The sequence below is a fragment of the Rhinolophus sinicus genome, linkage group LG12 (genome assembly GCF_036562045.2).
Source record: "Rhinolophus sinicus isolate RSC01 linkage group LG12, ASM3656204v1, whole genome shotgun sequence".
NCBI classification, from domain to species: Eukaryota; Metazoa; Chordata; class Mammalia; order Chiroptera; family Rhinolophidae; genus Rhinolophus; species Rhinolophus sinicus.
Window position 1 is genome coordinate 33,172,750 of NC_133761.1, and position 20,666 is coordinate 33,193,415.

The window sequence follows — 20,666 nt, forward strand, 5'->3', positions numbered from 1 at the left end:
TAAAATTTTCGTACCTGTTAATACCACTTGTGGAGGAGAGACTGTTCCATGACGTGACCAATGCCTGACCCTCAAGATAGATCTCGGCCAGACAGAGATTGCTTCCAATAAATCCCCTCAGAGACTGACTGACAGACCCCTCCCTAATGCCCCAGGAGTGCTGGTTCCTACTAGAACAGGTCCTTGCTCTGCCGGCACAAGCATGTAAGGCATTTTCCCCCTATCTGGGGTGAGTCATGCCCCAGTACCCCCATCCATCCAGCCTTGTCCTATATACTCCTTTAGTGCCTGCCACGCCTCTCGTATGTTGTTTCCTTAATAAACTCTTGGTATAATTGATGGAAGTTGTCAGCCTTTCTTTGGTCTCTTGGCCCCAGGAAATTTTCCCAACACATCTCTAAGACAATGTTGGCTAGCAGGTAACCCTGCCTTGCTCTGATTTTAATCGGGATAACTTTAGTACTTCACCTATTTTTTAATCTGAATTTGGAAGATTATTGGATTTGATCCAATACGTCTTCAGCAGTGTCATGATCACATACCTTTTCTGTTGTGTCTGCTCACTCACGGGCAGTGAAAGAATTCAGGAGTGAGACAGAAATGTAGATTTATTAAAGAAAGTGAGGGTTGGCTGAGCAGAGTCTGCTGGAAATTACTGCAAACTACTGGGTCTCAAGTCTTTGGTCTCAAGTTTTGTTTTCCTGTAGTTGGGGAGGGAGGGGGAAGGTATGGTAAAGCTGGTTATCATGAACTTTGCATATGTTACGTAGATTTAAGTAGGAGCCAGGAGAATGGATCCCTTACAGGTGCAAAACCTCTCCCCAGTCACAGGGCTAGCACTGGGCCTAAGGAAATAGAAACACTGAAACTGCATAGTAAATGTATAGGAAGCAGAATCATTAAGAGGCAAAGAAAAGAAAGCTTTCAAAAAGTCCTAAGTTAAATTGCACTTATTAATTTAAATTATAACACAGGTCCAAATCTCAAAAATAGATTTAGTGCCATCATCTTAACATTTTCTGCTTTAATTCTGTGATAAAATGAAATATGTTAATAGATTTCTGGTATTGGCCCACACTTGCATCTTCGGTCAGTGTTTTATTCTTTTGATAAATTACTGAATTTTATTTGTCAATAACAGAAATACCTCCTTGCCTAGTTCCAGTGCTAAGGCAGGTTTTCTTCAATCTTTCATTATTGTGGTCTTTTCAATATTTTGAGAAATGGGAATAACTACAATTTTTCCAGGTAATCCTGTGATATTTTTAATTATTACAGGCAGGGTGGGGACAGAGCCAGGAGTGCTATTTCCAGGCTCTTGGCCCCACGTGGAAAGGTGCTGGCTCAGGTAGTAGATGGTCATCTGCTGTGACTAGTTGGTCATCAGCTGTTACTGGTTAGCCATTAGCCACTGATGTAACTGCCGTTGCTAAGCTAGCAAGTGCGGAGTGTGGATTGAGGATTGCAGAGGCGGATTGCAGTTAGCAAGTGAGGTTGGTTGGCAGAGAAGCGGACAGTGGGTTGCAGATCATGTGTCTCCAACCCAGCCGCCAGCGAGACTATAGTGGTATGATCCCCTACCTATGGCTCTGTGGGTGTTCCTTTTTGGCCTCACCGTGTCCTGGTTCTTATGTGGGGAGCGGGACCAGAGACCCTGCGTGACACCCTGCATGACAAACTCTCAATCTCAGGAAGACCAGGAGGAGCTGCTGCCAGAGAGCTGGACCCCTGTGGAGGGGTGGAAAGACATGGGGAGTTCTCTGACCAGCATAGGCCAGTTCTCTGACCAGCATAGGCTGGAGAAAGCAAAGGTCATTGCGGCCCTGTGGGCTGGGAAGTGCTTGCTGAGGACCTTACCCCCAGGTTGGGGAGGACTTGGAGCTCTCACCCTGCGGAGAGGGTACACGTTGTGGGGCCGGTGCATAGCCCTGGTGAATGACTGTGGACTATGGGGAATTGCCTTCCATCCCTGATTTGATGGACCACGTGACTGTTTGCTTGGGAATGTGCCACCACGCAGTGGAACAGGTGGATGTTTGCTTCCTGTGTAAGCACCTTGGCTGTGAGCCATTATGGTTCCGTTCCAGAAAGACTGGTGGTACCCTGAGAAACCCTGGCTTTGCCCTGAGAATCCTGGCTGTACCCAGGAACTCTGGCTGTGCCCAGAAGGACTGGCAATGCACTGGGAGCCCTGGCTGTGCCCAGGAAGCCTGGCTGTGCTCAGAAAGACTGGTGGAACCCTGAGAAGCCCTGGCTGTGCCCGGGAAGTTTGGCTGTGCCCAGGATATTACATTCACCTCCAGGCTCCTCGCACAGGGCTCCTCGTGGAAGATGCTTTGTGGGGAGGGAGCAGCGGGGGCCTTGCTATCCATTTTCAAGGAAAGGCTGCCATGTTGTGTCCTCTACACAACTCCGGGGGCACCATTCATAGTCAGTCATTGTTCCTAATATGTTTCCCAACACATCAGTATAATGACTTGCGGAAGGAACGCCAATGGGGCTGCCTGACACTTTCCTGAGATGAAGGTAGATGTCACCTGAGACCCTTAGCCAGTTCTAGCACCAAAAAGAACCTGTGCCAACTTGGAGCATTTGAGAGCAGCTATTTTCATCCATGCCTTTCCCCCCTTGATCCTGTTACCAAACAACAAAGGTCAAGTTCATCCCCAATATTTCCCTACTGGTAATGTTCTACTTCTTAAGTGGAATGGTGGTTTCAAAGGTATTCATTTTATTATGTTATAATTTATGTACGTTACATATATTCATTTTGAGTGCTTTGATACAATAAATTAAAAAAGCACACATATACAAATAAGAATGCCATTATCATGGGATGACCTTGAATCTGCTTCAATTTTTCTTCAAATTAGTCTATTATAAACCTCAGCACTGTAAATATTATTATTAGTTAGCAAACACCTTACAATGCACAACATACACCTGTCTTAGTGCTAGGGGGTAGAAATAATTCTCCTGTTACATAGAATAGTAGTGATGCCTTTTCTTTTTTAAAGATTATACATCAGGGTGATTCTTCTATTGAAACTTGTTATAATCTATACTGCGTATAGGTGTGATAGCAGGCTACTATTTCTTTCAGCTTGTCTGAAATTTAGAGGTCAGAGTGGCAGAAATTTGTTCCAGAATCTATTACATAGAAATAGGAACCTTATTAGATGTTACTCTGAGCATCCAAGAGATTTCAAAATTTCTGCTCAGTTGGAAAAGCTAAAACCTGACCTTAAAAATGATGCTTCAGTGCAGGATACACAATGTATGTCAGCCCTGTGACAGACAACAGCTGTGTCTGATATCCAATTAATTCTCTGCCGCTTCTTCAGTAATGAATCCTGAAATGTTAATTTGGCCCATGATAGCCCATAATAAAGATTATTTCCCATCCCTCCTTGTAGCTAGGGATCAAGTGATTAAGTTTGGGTTGATACGTCTATGTATGTGGTGTAACTAGTAAGAAGTGTTCTTAAAGGAAGGGGGCAGAAATGCTGATAGGACATTTCTAGCTGGTGCAGCGATCTGTAGCCATGACATGAAAGCCGCGTGTTGAGAACAGGTAGGAGCAACACAGAAGGAACCTGAATCCTGAACCTGCGGTGTCGCAGACTACCATCCCAGACTTTTACGTGTGAGAGAAATAAACTTCTATCTTGTTTAAGTTGATATTGTCTGGGGACATAGACAAACTAATACATCACGCCAAATTTGAGTCTAGTTTCCTTAACCTAAAAGGTTAATACAATTGATGTATTAACCTTTTATACAGCTGGTGGCAGTTACATGTACTGCTAACATGATGTGAGATGGGAACTGTTTCCCAGAGAATATCATGTTTCACAAACAGGGGCTTTCTAAGAGGCACTTAACTCCAAGTATGACTTCCCACTGGTAAAGCCTGCAAGTGCACCTATGGTTTTAGAAAGAAACATCAAGAACATTAAAAAGTAACTGACTTTAGACTACCTTAGGATGCAAAATGACAGGAGTCCTTTCCCATAAGAGAACTATAACAAGCAATTTAAACAAAACAAAAATGTTTTCTTTTATTTACAATACTCAATGCATTTTACAAATAACATATTTGCATTCCCTAAGTCTTTTGGAAAGTAATTCCAGTTTGTGCAATGAGTTTACAGGAAAGACTTAAGACATCTATTAGACATCTTAAACCTAAATTCTAAATTTTGAAAGATATTTCACACTAGATTAATAGAGGACAGTTTTTAATTAAGAAAAACTAAACTCTGTAGTTAAATATTGCCCTTCAATATCTAACCCAAATACAAAGCAGATTAGCCTATGAAATAATACCATTAGATTCGGATGAATTTCCACTGCTCCCCCCAACAAAATGCATGCATAAAGTAAACATGGTAAGTTACATTGACATTTTATTTCAGTACTTTTTTTGGACTCTCTCAACTACTGTTTTGCTCAATCCAGAGTATAGATAGGTAGGATTTCTGTCTGGGGAAATCTTAAAACTACTCCCTGCTACAAAATTTTCATAAATACTTGTTTGTGGAGACAGGAGGGCCTAGGGTGATTTTAAGTAGTTTCTCTAGAGTCTTATTTGCTAATCAGAACAAGGTTCCCATCCAGGTCTGATGGAGCCTAAAGGGATCAGTTATTTCCCTACTAACAGTTTGGGGGGCATCTAATCCAAGCCTCCAGAGGACAATAGGCTCCTCTCTGTCCTCCCTAAATCACTACCTTGATTTTAGTGCCTTCTAAGTTGATGATGGGGAACAGTTTCTGTGTTCAGATTCCAGAAACTGCTTTCACGTCACACAAAGACCTTCCGGGACAGGTAAAGAGCAATGAACAACAATACTTTAATTGTGCAAGAATTTGTATCTCATGCAAGTGAAAGAGAATAAACGTATTCATTTTATCACTCAGAGCTATCCTCTCATAAAATCTAAAATCCATGTCTTAGTTCTTGAGCCAGAGAGAAGGAACAGAGACATCCATACTGAATCCACCCCAATTTAGCAATGCACTTCTCCATCTGCACACTTCATCTCTTCTTAAAAGACAGTGTCTCTAATATCTGGTGTAGGTGGATGAATGGGAGATACTAAGGTGGAGAATATAAGCTGGAGAAATAAAGTCCAACACTTGACACTGCCAACAAAACTCTAAAATAAAGAAAGGGTGAGGTAGAGTTGAGAGAGTTCAATTAAACTTTGTGAGCACAGATCTTTTGGCACATCCTAAAATTACAGACTCCCTATGAATTCTTCTTTGTCATACCTTTACAAAGTGCTGGCAACTTAGCAATCCTTGGATCTTTCTAGGAAACATCTATGTAAAGTTAACAGAATAAGTCACTGAAGAAATCCATTCCTGGCACTTTAGCATATTTACCCCGATATTGAAGCAAATAAAAACAATGCTATCCATTTGCTGAATTTATTTAAACAAATCAATTTAGAAATATTATAGAATTAAACAAAACTTCTAACATGTAAACATACTGCTATGTTCCTGAAACATGTTACCACCTGATAAAGAGTTAATAATCGCTTGTTAGGAAAGCTGTCCATTAATAAGGCCAGTCTTCAGCAAAACTAAAACCATTTTGTTCCTTTAGCTTTCCTAGTATGACAATGCAATACTATCAAACCACAATCAAATATAATGAAGACAATGTTGGATGGATAGATCAGTACCATTGGTGACAGCTAAACAGGGTCATTCTTGGCGCCACATAAAAACAAGCCAATCACATCAAATAAATCATGGCTTTTTTTCTTCATCACAATTCACTAAATGATGATAATTATGGTCCTTGTCAAACACGTTTGGTAAAGGCTATTTACAGTGTACATGGCTGAGCATGCACTATTTATAGTTACAAAGATACCTGCCAGTTTATTACAATAGTTACACAGTGCCTGAAAATGGTGAAACATCTCACACATTTAAATCAATACAGTTTCAAGCAGGAAACGTTCCTTATTTGACCATGATTGCAATAATTACATGAAAATTCTTATAAAAACACGAATCCCCTTCAAGAAATTGATGCATATTCTACGCACTACAGGTTAAGGCAGTAAAAAAATGTATTCCTGATAACTGGAGGTCTTGACAATGTCAATTAAAGCTGTCTGACTAGTTTTTTATTCTCCATCATATACTCAAACTTCTGTCTGTATAACTAGTTTGTGAAAGATCTCATTTTTAAAGTCAAAGAAAGTATTAGTAATGAAAAAGAGCTGATGCTGGAAAAAAGTAATTGCTAGGGGAAGAAAAAATGTAAGTTGCATTTTGCCTGGAAGTTTTCAAATCATAAAGAACATCATTTGTGAGTCTGATCCTTAAAAGCATAAAACAAATACATATAGCTTACCTTTCTTAATTTAAAATATACTGTACTTTGAACAATTCAAGTAATGAAGACTATCAAAAATAACTTCAAAAGCCATATAAGTGTCAACTACATTTTCAATGTTTTAATAAAGAACTTTTTAAAAATTGTAAACTAAACCATGACAGTTTAGTTAAACAAATGATAAATGACTTTTTATTTGCACTTGTGATTCCTTTAATACAAATTGCTACCAACAAATATGTAAAGATATGGCCTATTACGCATTTGATCAAAGCACTTTGACTTAAGCATAAAACAGATTCAAATGGTGTAAGTTCTGTGCATAAGATCCAAGAAGCTGCCTACTAATTAGTAGGCAACATTCTCTCTCAATCAGAATCCTTTATTCCTCAGCTGCAGATGAGATAGGGCACAATCTGTTGTAAACAGGGCACTGTTGTAAAACCAGGATAATATTCTTAAATTAAGATCATTTTCGTTAAATTGAAAAGACTTTTCCCAAGTGTCTTCCAACACTGTAGTATATTCTGCTGAACTCTTAATTTCATAAATTAACTTTCCTTTGATTCCATTTTTATGGTGGTTGTGTTCACAGTTTTGTTTTAAAAATTGGTTTAAATTTATATAAAACTCTGTACATGTTCACAAATTATTGCATAAACAGCATAATCTTCAAGACAGTGTTTGCAAACACATGTCCAATTCAGGAAAAGAAAATTCACGTTTCCCGTCTGGCTTTTTTCTTCTTTTTTATTTGTTTGGGAGATTCCCAGCTAGTTTCAGACTTGGCTAAAAGAGAAAAGAAAAAGAAAGAAAAGAAGAGAGAAAAAAGTTAGGATGGTAAAATACTGTTACGTCTCAAACATATAAAAGGAGTATCAATGAAAACATGCTTTGAAATCTACTAAGAATGCCTCAAATTTTATGTTTAAGTTTTTAAGTTCTAGTTACATGTTTTTAGGTTATTCTATGTCTTCCTTCCTCTTTTTCTTTCAATCCCAATGTAGTCTTTGGTTTACCCATATGAACCATATGGATAATATTTCACTAGTTTTGACCTATGATAGAAAACCATCATTTAATATGGCTCTATGTAAGTAATAAACATAAAAGTGGGTAAAATGGACACTAAAGGTAGCTGAGGGAGAACGGGGAAAAAAGGCACAGACCAATCTGTAGTTTCAAGAACATGTGCACAGAAAAGGCAGGGACCAGGAGGACCAGGGCAGGTACCAAGTAGTCCTCTGTGTAGGTCCTTGGCTGCCTATTCTCGCCTGGAGTGATTTCAGCAACTTGGTCCCCAAAACTGAGGTCCACAAGGTTCCAAGGAATTGAGAATTTGCAAAGGAAGAACAGGCTGCTCTATTAATCCATTAGACGTCTAAGATCAGAAGTCTAAATATCTTAGACTTCTAAGATATTAATATTTATGAACAGTACAGAGAACACACAAAAAAACCAAAGATGAGATTACTTACTCTGTGAAGGAGGCACACTATTTTGCTTAGTATTTGACTTGGATTTATCTGACTCTTGTAGCATTGGTGGCACTTGGGAAGAGCTCTTATCAGAATCACTTTTTGATAAAATAACAGATGGCTCGGTAGGAACAGCAGGTGGAAGAGATTTGATAGGCTATTTTGGAATAAAATGATAGATTTTTGTAAAAAATTTCCAATAAAATTAAGTATCATAGTAATACCAAGAGGTTGTTTAGCAGCAGGTAAATACTAAGGTGCTTTCCAGAAGAAGGACTACAACTCATGCATGCCCTCTAGTGACATAACTAAATAGATCTTTCCCTAAAATATCCACAAATATAAGTTGGGATAAAAATAGATGAAGATTTAAGATGACTGAATCTCAAGTAGGAGTAAATAATTCCATTTTCATTAACATTTATATTTTTCTTTTTCATTATAAATTGCACGATTTTATATTTGTTAGCAATTTAATGTTTCTGTCCACTTCTCACCAACTCTCAACTCCTCAAAACCTTTTCATGTGAAAGACAAAAAGAAAATAGCTAATTTCAGAACCATCAGTAGGTGATACCTCCTTTTCTCCTTTTCTAGAGGTAGGGCTATCTCAAACAGCAGCAGCAATAGCTTCAGTTTCCTACCCAAGGGAACAGATGGCCTTAGACAAAAGCTGACTATTGGCTACTAGTTTTGCCAGTTAAAGCAACTATTAAACTCAGGCCCAAATCTTTAGTTTTATCCAGTCTGGTGCTTAGGGCCTAGATTTGTGAACTTTGCTTCTCCTTTCAAATGGGAGCAGAAAGCAGGTAATCGAATTGATATACCTCACTGAGGTCTGTTAATTAATGGTTAGAACCAGGTAATAATAGATTCTCCAATATTTGGAGCGCCTTGAGGCTGTAATAGATGAGTAGGAGATCATTTCACCCTTTAGCTTTACCTGTGATCATTATTTTGAATACAGAAACAAGGGTAAGTAATGTTTCTCTTGCCCCTTGTATTTCCAGGCTCCATAGCTTCAAGAAAGCACAACGGGAAAGGAAACAAAAGGAAGAAGCTATGTGAGCCCAGGTAACTACTAGGATTGTTTCTTCCTACTTCAGGTATTTGAAAAGAAGCATTTCTGTTATTCAGTTTAGCTTTCTTAATGTTTCCTGTATTTATTTCGTACCCTAGTTTTATTACTTTTCTTTTTTTTTTTTTAAAAGGGAAATCGCTTTATTTTTTTCCCCTTCTTCTGCCTCCCCGCCGCACTCCAGTTCAAGCCATTGTTTCTCAGTCTAGTTGTGTAGGATGTAGGACACAGCTCCCTGGCCCATGCTGGTATTATGAGACTTGCGCTCCACTCCGGCTGAGGCAGTCAGTCGGCGGTTGGCCATTCACAGAAGCTCCTGCAGGCCACCAGCCACTCATGCTGGCCGCTGGCCATTCATGGCAGCACATGGTAGCCCACAGCAGCACACAGTAGCCTGCGGCACCTTACGGCAGCCCAGCTCCAGGCAGAGTTGTTGTTTACAATCTTAGCTGTAGAGGGTGCAGCTCACTGGCCCACATGGGAATTGAACCGCTGTCCTCAGCGTTAGGAACACGGCGCTCCAACCACCAGGCCGGCCCCATGTTACTTATTTTTAATCTCCTTTCCCCCCACACTGTTCTCTCACTTATGTATGTTAAATCACAAAAGGACTCAAATATTCTTTACAAGATGGCTTCTGAAAATAACTTAAGCAAAACATCAAAACGTCAAATGACGCTTTGTAGTCTTGCTATTAAACCTATGGACATATTGGGATTGCATCCTTTTACCTTAAAATATGTTTAGGGAAATAAAAGCATCAAATTCAAAATGAAAGAAAGGTTAAGATTTTGTTTTAATACAAGACTGTTACAAATTCTTTCTCTTAGTGGTAATTCAGGTTCTTGCCTAAAGATGTTTTATTATATATGTAAGTTCCACAAAGGCACAGATTTTTTTTGTCTGCTTTGTTCTCTGATGTATCCCCAAATCTAAAATAGTATGTAGCATGTAGTAGGTTTCCAATACATTTTTTTGAATGAGTAAATAAATGAACGATGCAACTCTAGTAGAACTTAACATATTTCAATATGATATAATTCACCTAAACAGAAATCAGAGTTTAAAGAGCTATGGTCTTTATGTCACTCGCCTAGACCTTTTGTAAAATGGTGCCTTTAGACACATCAAAAGTTTCCACAGAAAGCACATATGTATTTCAAATTTAAACAAATGTTATATTTTCAGAGGTTGGACCATAGTCAGATTATGTGTATGCTTTGGGGAAAATGAAATCAGTTACATTTTCTCTATCAATCCCTTGTATGCTTAGATATTTAACAGTACAAAATATAGTCTAGCAGCTCTGGTTTTGCTGTTATGGGACTTTGGACAAGTTTATTCAACTCCTCTAACTTATTTTATATAATGGATCCTTACCTTTTTTGTGGGGTTGTTATGAGGACTAAATTATTTTGATTATTTTAAATGCTTAGCACAGTACTTCAATAAAATATTAATTATGATATAAATCTCAAGTCATCAAAATTTTATTCCTTAAATATCAAAAAGTTACCTGGCTATTTTTGACGAGTGCTTCAGCTGGATCACTAGTGCTTATGGTTTTCAAAGAAAAAGTTTTTTCCTGTTTTGGACGGACTTTAGAGGTATTCACTGGAAGCTCTTCTCTGATCTCTTTTTCTAATTCTTGTGGGTCCTACAGAGAAAAGTAGTCTATTAATGATATAAATCACCCATTTTTACTAATTAAAATCTATTTGATTTGTTGTACTAATATCCAGAATATATTAAAAAAATAATTTTATTTCAGAAACTGTTCAAATAGCTTAAAAGAACATAATTATTCAAAGATTTAAAATACGTAGGTACATTTGGAACATACATTCATCATCCCTGTTTTCTGCAGGGATTGATTTAAATCAATAGTAAATTAAAAAACAATACATTCACATTCCAAAATGGGAATCACACTAATTTACTAAACCAACTCAAACAGAATAAAGTAAACTCGTATTTTTTCTTTAAAAAAAAGTACACAGTGAATAAGTTGATACTTAAACTTTAGACTTTAGAAATAGACAGGAATTTCAATTTTGGACATGACACAATCTATCTGTATATTCTCAAGGACAAATCATTTAGTTTCCCTGAACCTTACTTTTCTCAATTATAAAATAAAATTTGCCTAGATAATTTCTAAGGTCCTGTCCAAGCTTTAAACAGGTCTATTCTTAGGCCTTCAGACTTTAAAAAGCTTCAACAAAATAATTCTAAAGCACACTACATGCTTAGGTATGTGAAATAAGTAAAGTATGAACTAGAATATATTAAATAGGGCCATCACTGTGAATTGTACTGTTCTTTAGCAAACTCATACATACAAGTGGCCATTCTTTTTATTAATAAAACTGGCTAAGATAATCTTGAAAGTTTCCTTCCAACACTGATATTCTACAAAATTTGTTCAGGATGATAGTGGGTTTAGACAGTAATTAAAAATTTTGATGCGATCTTAAGCAACTAGGTTTGGAAGTATATATGTAAGATTTACAGTCTGTACAAAGAGAGGACATAAGTTAGTTCCATGCTAAGCTGAACTCTAATAGTAAAAAACCCCACCAAACACATACCAACAACTAAAACAACTTTAATGAAAAAAGAACAAATTCAAAAATGTAATCATTTATGGATACGATACCACGTGCTATATACCTCAGAAAGAACCTCACAGATATCTCATTTAATACCAAAGCAACCAGGCTGGCCCGGTGGCTCAGGTGGTTGGAGCTCCATGCTCCTAACGCCGAAGGCTGCTGGTTCGATTCCCACATGGACCAGTAGGCTCTCAACCACAAGGTTGCCAGTTCGACTCCCTCAAGGGATGGATGGTGGGCTCTGCACCTCCAACTAAGATTGAATACGGCACCTTGAGCTGAGCTGCCTCCCAGATGGCTCAGTAGGTTGGAGCGCAGGCTCTCAACCACAAGGTTGCTGGTTCAATTCCTCGAGTCCTGCAAGGGATGGTGGGCGGCACCCCCTGCAACTAAGATTGAACACAGAACCTTGAGCTGAGCTGCCGCTGAGCTTCCGGATGGCTCAGTTGGTTGGAGTGCATCCTCTCAACCACAAGGTTGCCGGTTTGACTCCCTCTAAGGGATGGTGGGCTGTGCCACCTGCAACTAACAATGGCAACTGGACCTGGACCTGGAGATGAGCTGCGCCCTCCACAACTACGATTGAAAGGACAACAACTTGACTTGGAAAAAGTCCTGGAAGTACACACTGTTCCCCAGTAAAGTCCTGTTCCCCTTCCCCAATAAAAAATCTTAAAAAAAAAAAATACCAAAGCAACCTATGTAGTAGGTAAGGAACTTGGGCAAAATAAAACAAACAAACAAAAAACAATTAGTAAATGGCAGACCTGAAATATGAAAATAGATATGACTCTAAAGTCTGTATCTAATTCATTGTATTTTATTTTTTTATTTTTAAGATTTTATTGGAGAATGGGAACAAGACTTTATTGGGGAACAGTGTGTACTTCCAGGACTTTTTTCCAAGTCAAGTTGTTGTCCTTTCAATCTTAGTTGTGGAGGGTGCTGTTCAGCTTCAAGTTGTTGTCCTTTCAGTCTTAGTTGTGGAGGCTCAGCTCCAGGTCCAGTTGCCATTTCTAGTTGCAGGGGGGCGCAGCCCACCATCCCTTGCAGGAGTCGAACCGGCAACCTTGTGGTTGAGATCCCGTGCTCCAACCAACTGAGCCATCCAGGAGGCAGCTCAGCTCAAGGTGCCACGTTCAATCTTAGTTACAGGGGGCGGAGCCCACCATCCCTTGCGGAACTCGAGGAGTTGAACCAGCAACCTTGTGGTTGAGAGCCCACTGGCCCATGTGGGAATCGAACCGGCAGCCTTCGGAGTTAGGAGCATGGAGCTCTAACCACCTGAGCCACCAGGCTGGGCCAGTTTTTTTTCCTCTTAGATCCACTGATATTAGTCACATTAGCCCTAATGCCCACCAATTACTACTAAAGAGAAAAAACTAGTATCGATAATGAATCGGTATCATTTATGAAGGGTTGTGCTTACCATGACAAAAAAACAAAACAAAAACTGAGCATTTATTTCCTTAAGAAGTCATGCAGAAACTTTTCCCAAAATAGAACAATAAATAGGAAAATTATATGTAGGCCTCTAAAAGTTTTGGCTATCTCCTACATTTAAAGGAATGAGGGGCTGGCCCAGTGGCTCAGGTGGTTGGAACGCTGTGCTCCTAACGCCGAGGTCACTGGTTCGATTCCCACATAGGCCCGTGAGCTCTTCCCTCTACAGCTAAGATTGTGAACAACAGCTCTCCCTGGAGCTGGGCTGCCGTGAGCAGCCAGAGATTAGCGTGAGCTGCCAGGAGCGGCTGGTGGCCAGTGTGAGTCACCGGCAACCAGCGTGAGCAGTTGTGCGCTGCTGTGCTGCCGTGGGCTACCGTGTGCTGCCATGAGTGGCCGGCAGACAGGGAGAGTTGCCGTGAGCTGCTGTGAGCAGCTGACCAACAACTGGCGACCGACTGCCTCAGCTGGGGGTAGTGCAAGGCTCATAATACCAGCATGGGCCAGGGAGCTGTGTCCTACACAACTAGACTGAGAAAAAATGGCTTGAACTAGAGTGGAGAGGGAGGCGGAAGACGGGGGGAAAAATAATGAAAACAATTAAGTTCATGATTGTAAGTAAGGAGTAAGATTTTCATAAGTTGCAATGTAATGGTGATATAGTACTTTCAAAAATAAATTCATGAATATTTCTAGTAGTCTAGTATGTCTGAAATTAAAATTTGTTTTCATCTATATTTTAATCTAAACATTTTTCCCCAGGTAGGAAAGGGCAAAGAAAAGGAAAATGTTGGAGCGATAGAAAGTTTCTATTAGAAGCCAAAAAAGCAGGAAAGAATACTAAGTGGAAGCTGACAAACTCAGAGTCAAGGAAAAGACTCTACTTGTTATGTACAAGGTTTTCTAATTGTGCTAAATTTCAGTTACCAAAAGGGAATTTTTGTATGTGTGAAGTACTATACCTCCTTTTCCATTTCACTACAATATAAACCAAAATGCATATGACTAATTTAGAATTTTATTTATTTACTTTTGGGATTACAAGTTTGATATGATTTTTTCTTAGAGCAACAAAGTTTTTATTACAGTATGATGTAGAAAATCTTTAAAACATTCTGTGACTTTCAAGTAAATTTGATGTCTCTCATTGTGTCTTTTATCTCTACATATTCTTAGCATCTGCATATTTTCTTTTCACATTTTAGCATTAGGTGCTTAATGAATGTTTGTTGTTTTGATATTTTTACCTGTGCAGGAGAGTTATCTTCACCCTGCTTCTTCTTTTTCTTCTTTTTCTTTTTAGATTTCCCAGTTGGAAGAGTTCCTTCTTCCTTTTCTTTATCATCATCTGAAACCTGATTTTTTTAAAAACAGCAAAAATGTTAAAGTGAACCAATTGGTTAAGTTTTCATTATTTAGAAAACTATTATGAAATAATTTCATTCATTAGGTTCAGTCTTTATCTCCTAAATACTAAATAAGAATTAGTAATAGGCAATAAAACTGATCTAGTTACATAATTAACAAATAAAGTACATGGAACTTCAGTCTCTTATTGTCTATGATCAATGACTTTTTATTACATCTGTCATCTCACTATAAGATCAATTAGCTGTGCAAACTTGGTTTTTAAAAACTCATTGGATAGGTAGTTCTGTTTTATTTCAGAGTTTAAATGCATCACTATTTGCATTACAATTGAATTTGACCCTATTAAGAGAATGACAAGTTACAGAGTGGGATAAAATATTTGCAAATCACACATCCAACAAACGACTTGTTTCTTGACTATATAAAGAACACTAAAAATTCAACAGTAAAGAAACAAATACATTTAGAAAATGTGCAAAAGGTAAGATGGACATTTCATGAAAGAGGATAGACAGATGGCAAAGAAGCACATGGAAAGATGTTCAACATTGGCCATTAGGGAAATGCAGATCAAAACCACAATGTAATACCACTACACACCTATCAGGATGGCTAAAATAAAAAATAATGACAGTAGCAAGAGCTGACAAGGATGCAGATCAATTAGATCACTCATGCACTGCCAGTGGGAATACAAAGTGATACAGTCACTCTGGAAAACAGTTTGGCAGTTTCTTAAAATATTAAATATGCAACTACCACATAACTCAGGGACTGTACTCCTGGGCATTTATAACAGAGAAATGAAAACTTATGTTCGTACAAAAACTTGTACATAAATATGTGTAGCAGCTTTAGTATTTACAGCCCCAAACTGGAAACAGCCCAGATGTCCTTCAATAGGAGAATGGTTAAATACAGGCATACCTCAGAGATACTGCAGGTTCGGTTCCAGACCACCAAACTTAAGCGAGTATCACAATAAAGTGAGTTGTAATCTTTTTGCTGTTGGAGGGTCTTGTCCTCAATTTGTGAAAAAAGGAAACATCTGTGAAGCGCAATAAAGCAACTCGCAATAAAACGAGGTATGCCTGTAAACTGAGGTCTTCAGTTGGTGCAAAAGTAATTGAGATTTTTGCAATTTTTAACCTTTTAAACCTCAATTACTTTGCACCAACCTAATATATCCAGATCATGGACTACTAATAAGAAGTAAAAAAGAACCAACTAATGATATATGTAATAATCTGGATGACTCTCTAGAGAATTATGCTCAGTGAAGAACAAAACAAAACAAAACAATAAACAAAAAACCCAACAGTACCAAAAGGTTACATATTATATAATTTTATTCACCGAACATTCTTGAAATGACAAAATTATAGAGATGGGAAACAGATTACTGGTTGCTAGGGAGGTGGGGATGGGAGAGGAGAGAGGGTAGCTATGAAAAAAAGGGCTACCTGAGGGATCCTTGCAGTGAGGGAAATGTTCTACTGTTAAATTCTGATAATGAGGCACAGGGAATTCTAATTAGAGAAACAGGCTTAGGTTGTACATTCATGAAACATTCAACAAGTACCAGAATGACTGCTGTGTATTAAGGTACTATACTAGGAAGCTTTTTTTTAAAAAAGTAGACTATATTTTAGAGTAGTTTTAGGTTCACAGCAAAATTGAGCAGAAGGTACAGACTTTCATATTCCCCCACTCCCAAACATGCAGGGGCTCCCCCATTATCAACATTACCCTCCAGAGGGGTATTTTGTTATAACCGATGAAACTACATTGACGTGTGGGGACAGAGTCCCAGAGAGCAGTTTCCAGGCTCTCGGCCTCACATGGAAAGGTGCTGGCTTGGGTAATGGATGGCCATCAGCTGTGGCTAGCTGGCCGTCAGCTATAACCAGTTAGCCATTAGCCACTGATATAACTGCTGTGGCTACGCTAGGGGGTTGGTTGGCAGGCAGAAAAGTTGACGGCAGATTGTGCATCGTGCAGCTCCTACTCTGTGTGTCTCGCCTGGCCACCAGAGAGACTGGGGTGCAGGAAGACGCCTTTGCTGGGGTACTGGGCGGATGTTTGCTCCCTGTGTCTCCAACCCAGCCACCAGCGAGAATATAGTGGTATGACTCCCCTATCTATGGCTCCGTTGGTGTTGCTTTTTGGCCTCACCATGTCCTGCGTTCTTGTGTGGGGAGCGGGAGCTGAGTCCCTGCATGACAACACATCATTATCATCCAAAGTCCCTAGTTTACCTCAGGGTTAGCTCTTGGTGTTGTACATTCTATGGGTTTGAAAAATGTACAGTGACAGGTATCCACTGTTATAGTGCCACACAGAGTACTTTCACTGCCCTAAAAACCCTCTGTGCTCTGCCCATTCATCCCTCTTTCCTCCAGCTCCTGGCAACTCTAGGAAGTTTTTGTAGGTCAATCTAAAACTCATTTTTTTCTTTTCCTCTCAGACTTTCATTTTACCTGTTAACTGACTGCCCGTCCCCCCACCAATTTATTTACACTCTTAGTAATAAATCCCATCAGGACCTCTCTCTTTCTCTGGTTTCTGAAGCTAAGAGGTACTACAGCCAATTAAAAGCCAACACACAAGCTACTTGTACCTAAGGTGCACCCCCCACCTCCTGCCAGGATCTGACACGCTATTAGTCAAATATCATTTAACTTTTACTTTATTCTAGATCCTTTCCCTTTCTGTCCACAGAAATGGTAAAGGAGGGGTAGACAAACTACAAATCGGGCCCAATGGCAGTTTTTATAGATAAAGTTCACTTCCATGTTGTCTATGGCTATTGCACTACTGCATGGCCCTTTAATAAAGTTTGCCAAACCCTACACTAAAATCTCTCCTACCATTAAAATACAAGAAATGTCCAACAAAACCCTTCGTGATACCACAGTTCGCTATTGTCCACTACCTCCTCTCCACTCCTATCCAAACTTACTCTAAAAAAAAAATCTTTACTTGTTACTATTTTTAAACCCTCATTTACTCAACTTACTGCAATATGGCTACTATTTCAAGATTTCTGATGAAACTTCTTTAAATTACCAGAGAGCAAATGTCTCAGCCACTGTGACCCAGAACTTTCCTTCCTCAGGTCTCTTTCATGGTCTCTTATTTCTCCTTAAAAGTTGGAGTTCTCCAGATTTCTATACTCATTCTACTGATCTTTTCAACTCTACAGATTTTTACTAGATTCACCCATCCTCAAAATTTTAACCACCATATACTAGTAACTTCCAAATACACATCTTTCCCCTAAGCTTTAATCTGGTACAACCAACTTCTTTGAGGCACGACTACAAAACATCCCATATTTAACATATCCCAAACTGAACCAACCACCTTTCCACCAATTAATTAGCTTTGGTTTTATATTCTCTGTTGGAGCACCACTTTCAGCCTCCCGGTTATCCATGCTACAATCCTAGAAGTCATTTTTGATGACTCCTTTTCCATTCAATTCTAATCACATGCTGTGTTATTTCACTTCAATTTATTTTTCAAAGCTGTCCTCTACTCCATACACCACTCTTCAGTGGTCCAGGACAGTAGTTTGGACTATTAAACAACCTCTAAATTGGTCTTCTTACGTTCACATATGCCTCCACTCTTTTTTCTACATGGATTGTTTACAGTAGCCAAAACAAAACAAAACAAAAAACACTTTAGCTTAAAATTCTTCCATTATTTAGAGGATGAAGTCCAAGGTTTCAAACATGACATACAAAGACTTCTAGAATCTGGTCCCTGCCTCCCTCTCCAGTCTCATTTTTCACTACTCTTTGCATCACATTCTGCTTTTATCTCTATGTACGTTGCCTGTGCTGAAACTCCCGTGCTTCCATAATAATACCCAAGACATACGGTAACACTACTTTTATCTGTTGATTGCATGTCTCCTTCCTCTGCTTCCTAACTGGACTTATAGGCTCCTTGAAGGCAATAATTCTGTATTATTTATCTTTGCTTCTCCACTAGCACAATACCTGACCCATGGTGGATGCTCAATTAATGTTTGTTGAATACTAATGGTCCTATTAGCTTCAGAACCTCTTTGACTTTTCACCCTTATTCCTAATAACCAGTAGCAAGTTTGATCAGTAGCTTTATGTCTCTTGTAAATACGACTTCCATTTATTTTTCAAATCTATCAACTTAGTTCTCTACTCTGATTCATATAATGTCTCTAACGCTTTCCCAAAACAGTACACAACAGCCTCCCAAACTGATCTTGTCTTTCTGCTATATCCAGTCTAATTTTCCTAAATCTAGTGATGATTAGGTTATCCTTGGTTAAAAGCTGTCAACAGGTTTCCATTACTTATAGAATTCCATAAAAATGTGGTAACGGTCAGGGTCATCCCTTTCATTTATTTATTTACTTACTGAATAAATGTTAACATGTTGCTAGAGCTACAAAAATAAACACTTCATGGGCAGCCTAGAAGGGGGAAGACAGACATGTAGATAATTGATCCTATCAGCAATTGATTCCACACATGTGTACTACTTACCTCTCCACCGTTTAAGTGTTACCTATTTTCCTGCTTTGGAGCCTTTTTCATGATGTTCTCTGTCTTGTCTGTCGTTACGAAGCCTTCCCTAATCTTTCAGTTGGAAGCAATTTACTCTTCTCTAAAACACACTGAGTTGGTAGGCTAGTATAATAATTCTAATAAAGAGGACAGGAACTGTTTGTTTTCTTATCAGTGTCTAGTGATTCTTTCCACATAAGAGTCCTCAACTTGTGGAAAGAAAAGTGACACAGAGAAGGCATGCAGGCATGACGACTGACATAAATATGATGAGAATGCCTCTCTGAAGGAATTCGACCACTAGATATACTTATAATACAGACTGTAACCCCCAATAACTCTAACATAGTTGGGTCCACAGAAATATAAACATACCGCCAATCCTTTTACTCACTTTTTGATCATCAGGAATTGGTTCCTGGGACTTGAGAAGCGAAGCTCTTTCTTCATCTACCCAGTTCCCCCACTCTTCTGCTGGAGCGTTCCAATCAGAGCTGGGATCAGCAGAAGACAGACCATCTAAAATTTAACAGTGTGAATTAGGTACCTATCATTTTTGCCAAAAACTAAAATGCAAGAACTAAAATTCCTTATGTTGAACTAAGCTATAATTTTAACTATTGTTCTTCTTTCTCCCAAGCACATTTTAAGAGCTAGAAAAAAACCAATAACATGATGGTAAAAACCTTTACCCAACTTCTGCTGGGCCCATTGTATGGCAAATTAAACGGAATTTCTGAGAAACTCCAGAAAACTTATGAGTTAACCATTTAATTCCACTCTCCCTACTTTGTTAGGTGTCCTAAATTTGCTCTTTTCACTACTTATGTCTAACTTGGTTTAGGACCTGGTCAACTTTTTGCCCTGATTATTATAACATTTTTGTAATTAATTTAATTTTTAGGGACAGAATTAGTCAGTCTTTAACAGCAGTGCCAAAATTATGCTTGCCATCTGTCATTTTTCACTCTACATTCTCACCTCCTCATGAACTTTTCAAGATTAGATTCTTCTTCAAATTCACCAAGTCATGGCAGAACACTTAACGTCTTCCTTTTCCTGCTCCTCTTTTAATACTTAACTTGTACCTTCTTACATTTTTCATCTTATTCAGTATTACTTTTATCATTCCAAAATATGTGAGTCACTTTCTGGGCTTCTACCATCCTATTCTCACAAATAAGTTTATTCTAGCCTTCCAAATTCCTTTCACTCTAGGAGGCAATGAATTTTACCTCCTTTGGGGAGCTGTCACTGGTTATTCTAAAAGGGAAAAACATTCTTTGGGTTTACCCTGGTTAAGTAAGTTGCTCTCAAAGTTAATTCTTCCCTCCTCTTCCAGGACATCCTATACACTCCCATATGTACTCCTGTAATGACTTATAGTCCGGTTTCATTTATACTAGTTTAAGATGACAGATATTAGGCTCTATTTCTAAAAGTTAACAAGTCATTCTAATGTTTCTGGAATTTCTAGTCTATTCCACTGTCTTATTCCTGGAGTAGTGCCACACATAACATTAACTCTGTAATACATTTTAGTATCTAGGACAACAAATCTGTCTGCATTACTCTTATTTTCTTTGCTATTCTTATTTTTCCCCATGAACTCTATAGAATTTGTTTAAAGGGGAGGTATTATGATACTTCCTCATGAAGGCTTTAAAACCCATGCTTTGGAAGAATATATAATGATCCAGGAAAAAGCTCACAGAAAAAAATCACAGACAAAATTATACAGTATAATCCCAAATTTATAGAAAG

General features: G+C 38.6%; 1 protein-coding gene across 5 annotated transcripts in view; it reads right to left on the reverse strand.

Annotated features, from left to right (window-relative positions):
• Window positions 1-5,419: 5,419 nt before the first annotated feature.
• Window positions 5,420-20,666, reverse strand: part of MTDH (metadherin) — a 65,323-nt gene continuing 50,076 nt past the window's right edge. For 4 of the 5 annotated variants that reach the window (XM_019714983.2, XM_019714987.2, XM_019714984.2 and 1 more), the window contains 5 exons: window positions 19,297-19,421; window positions 14,220-14,327; window positions 10,431-10,571; window positions 7,837-7,993; window positions 5,420-7,147 (listed from right to left, as the gene is read on the reverse strand). In XM_019714983.2, the coding sequence (XP_019570542.1) occupies window positions 7,077-7,147; window positions 7,837-7,993; window positions 10,431-10,571; window positions 14,220-14,327; window positions 19,297-19,421 (602 nt within the window). In that variant the 3' untranslated portion in view covers window positions 5,420-7,076. The remainder of the gene's footprint in view (window positions 7,148-7,836; window positions 7,994-10,430; window positions 10,572-14,219; window positions 14,328-19,296; window positions 19,422-20,666) is intronic. The other variant, XM_074316941.1, reaches the window with a different exon arrangement.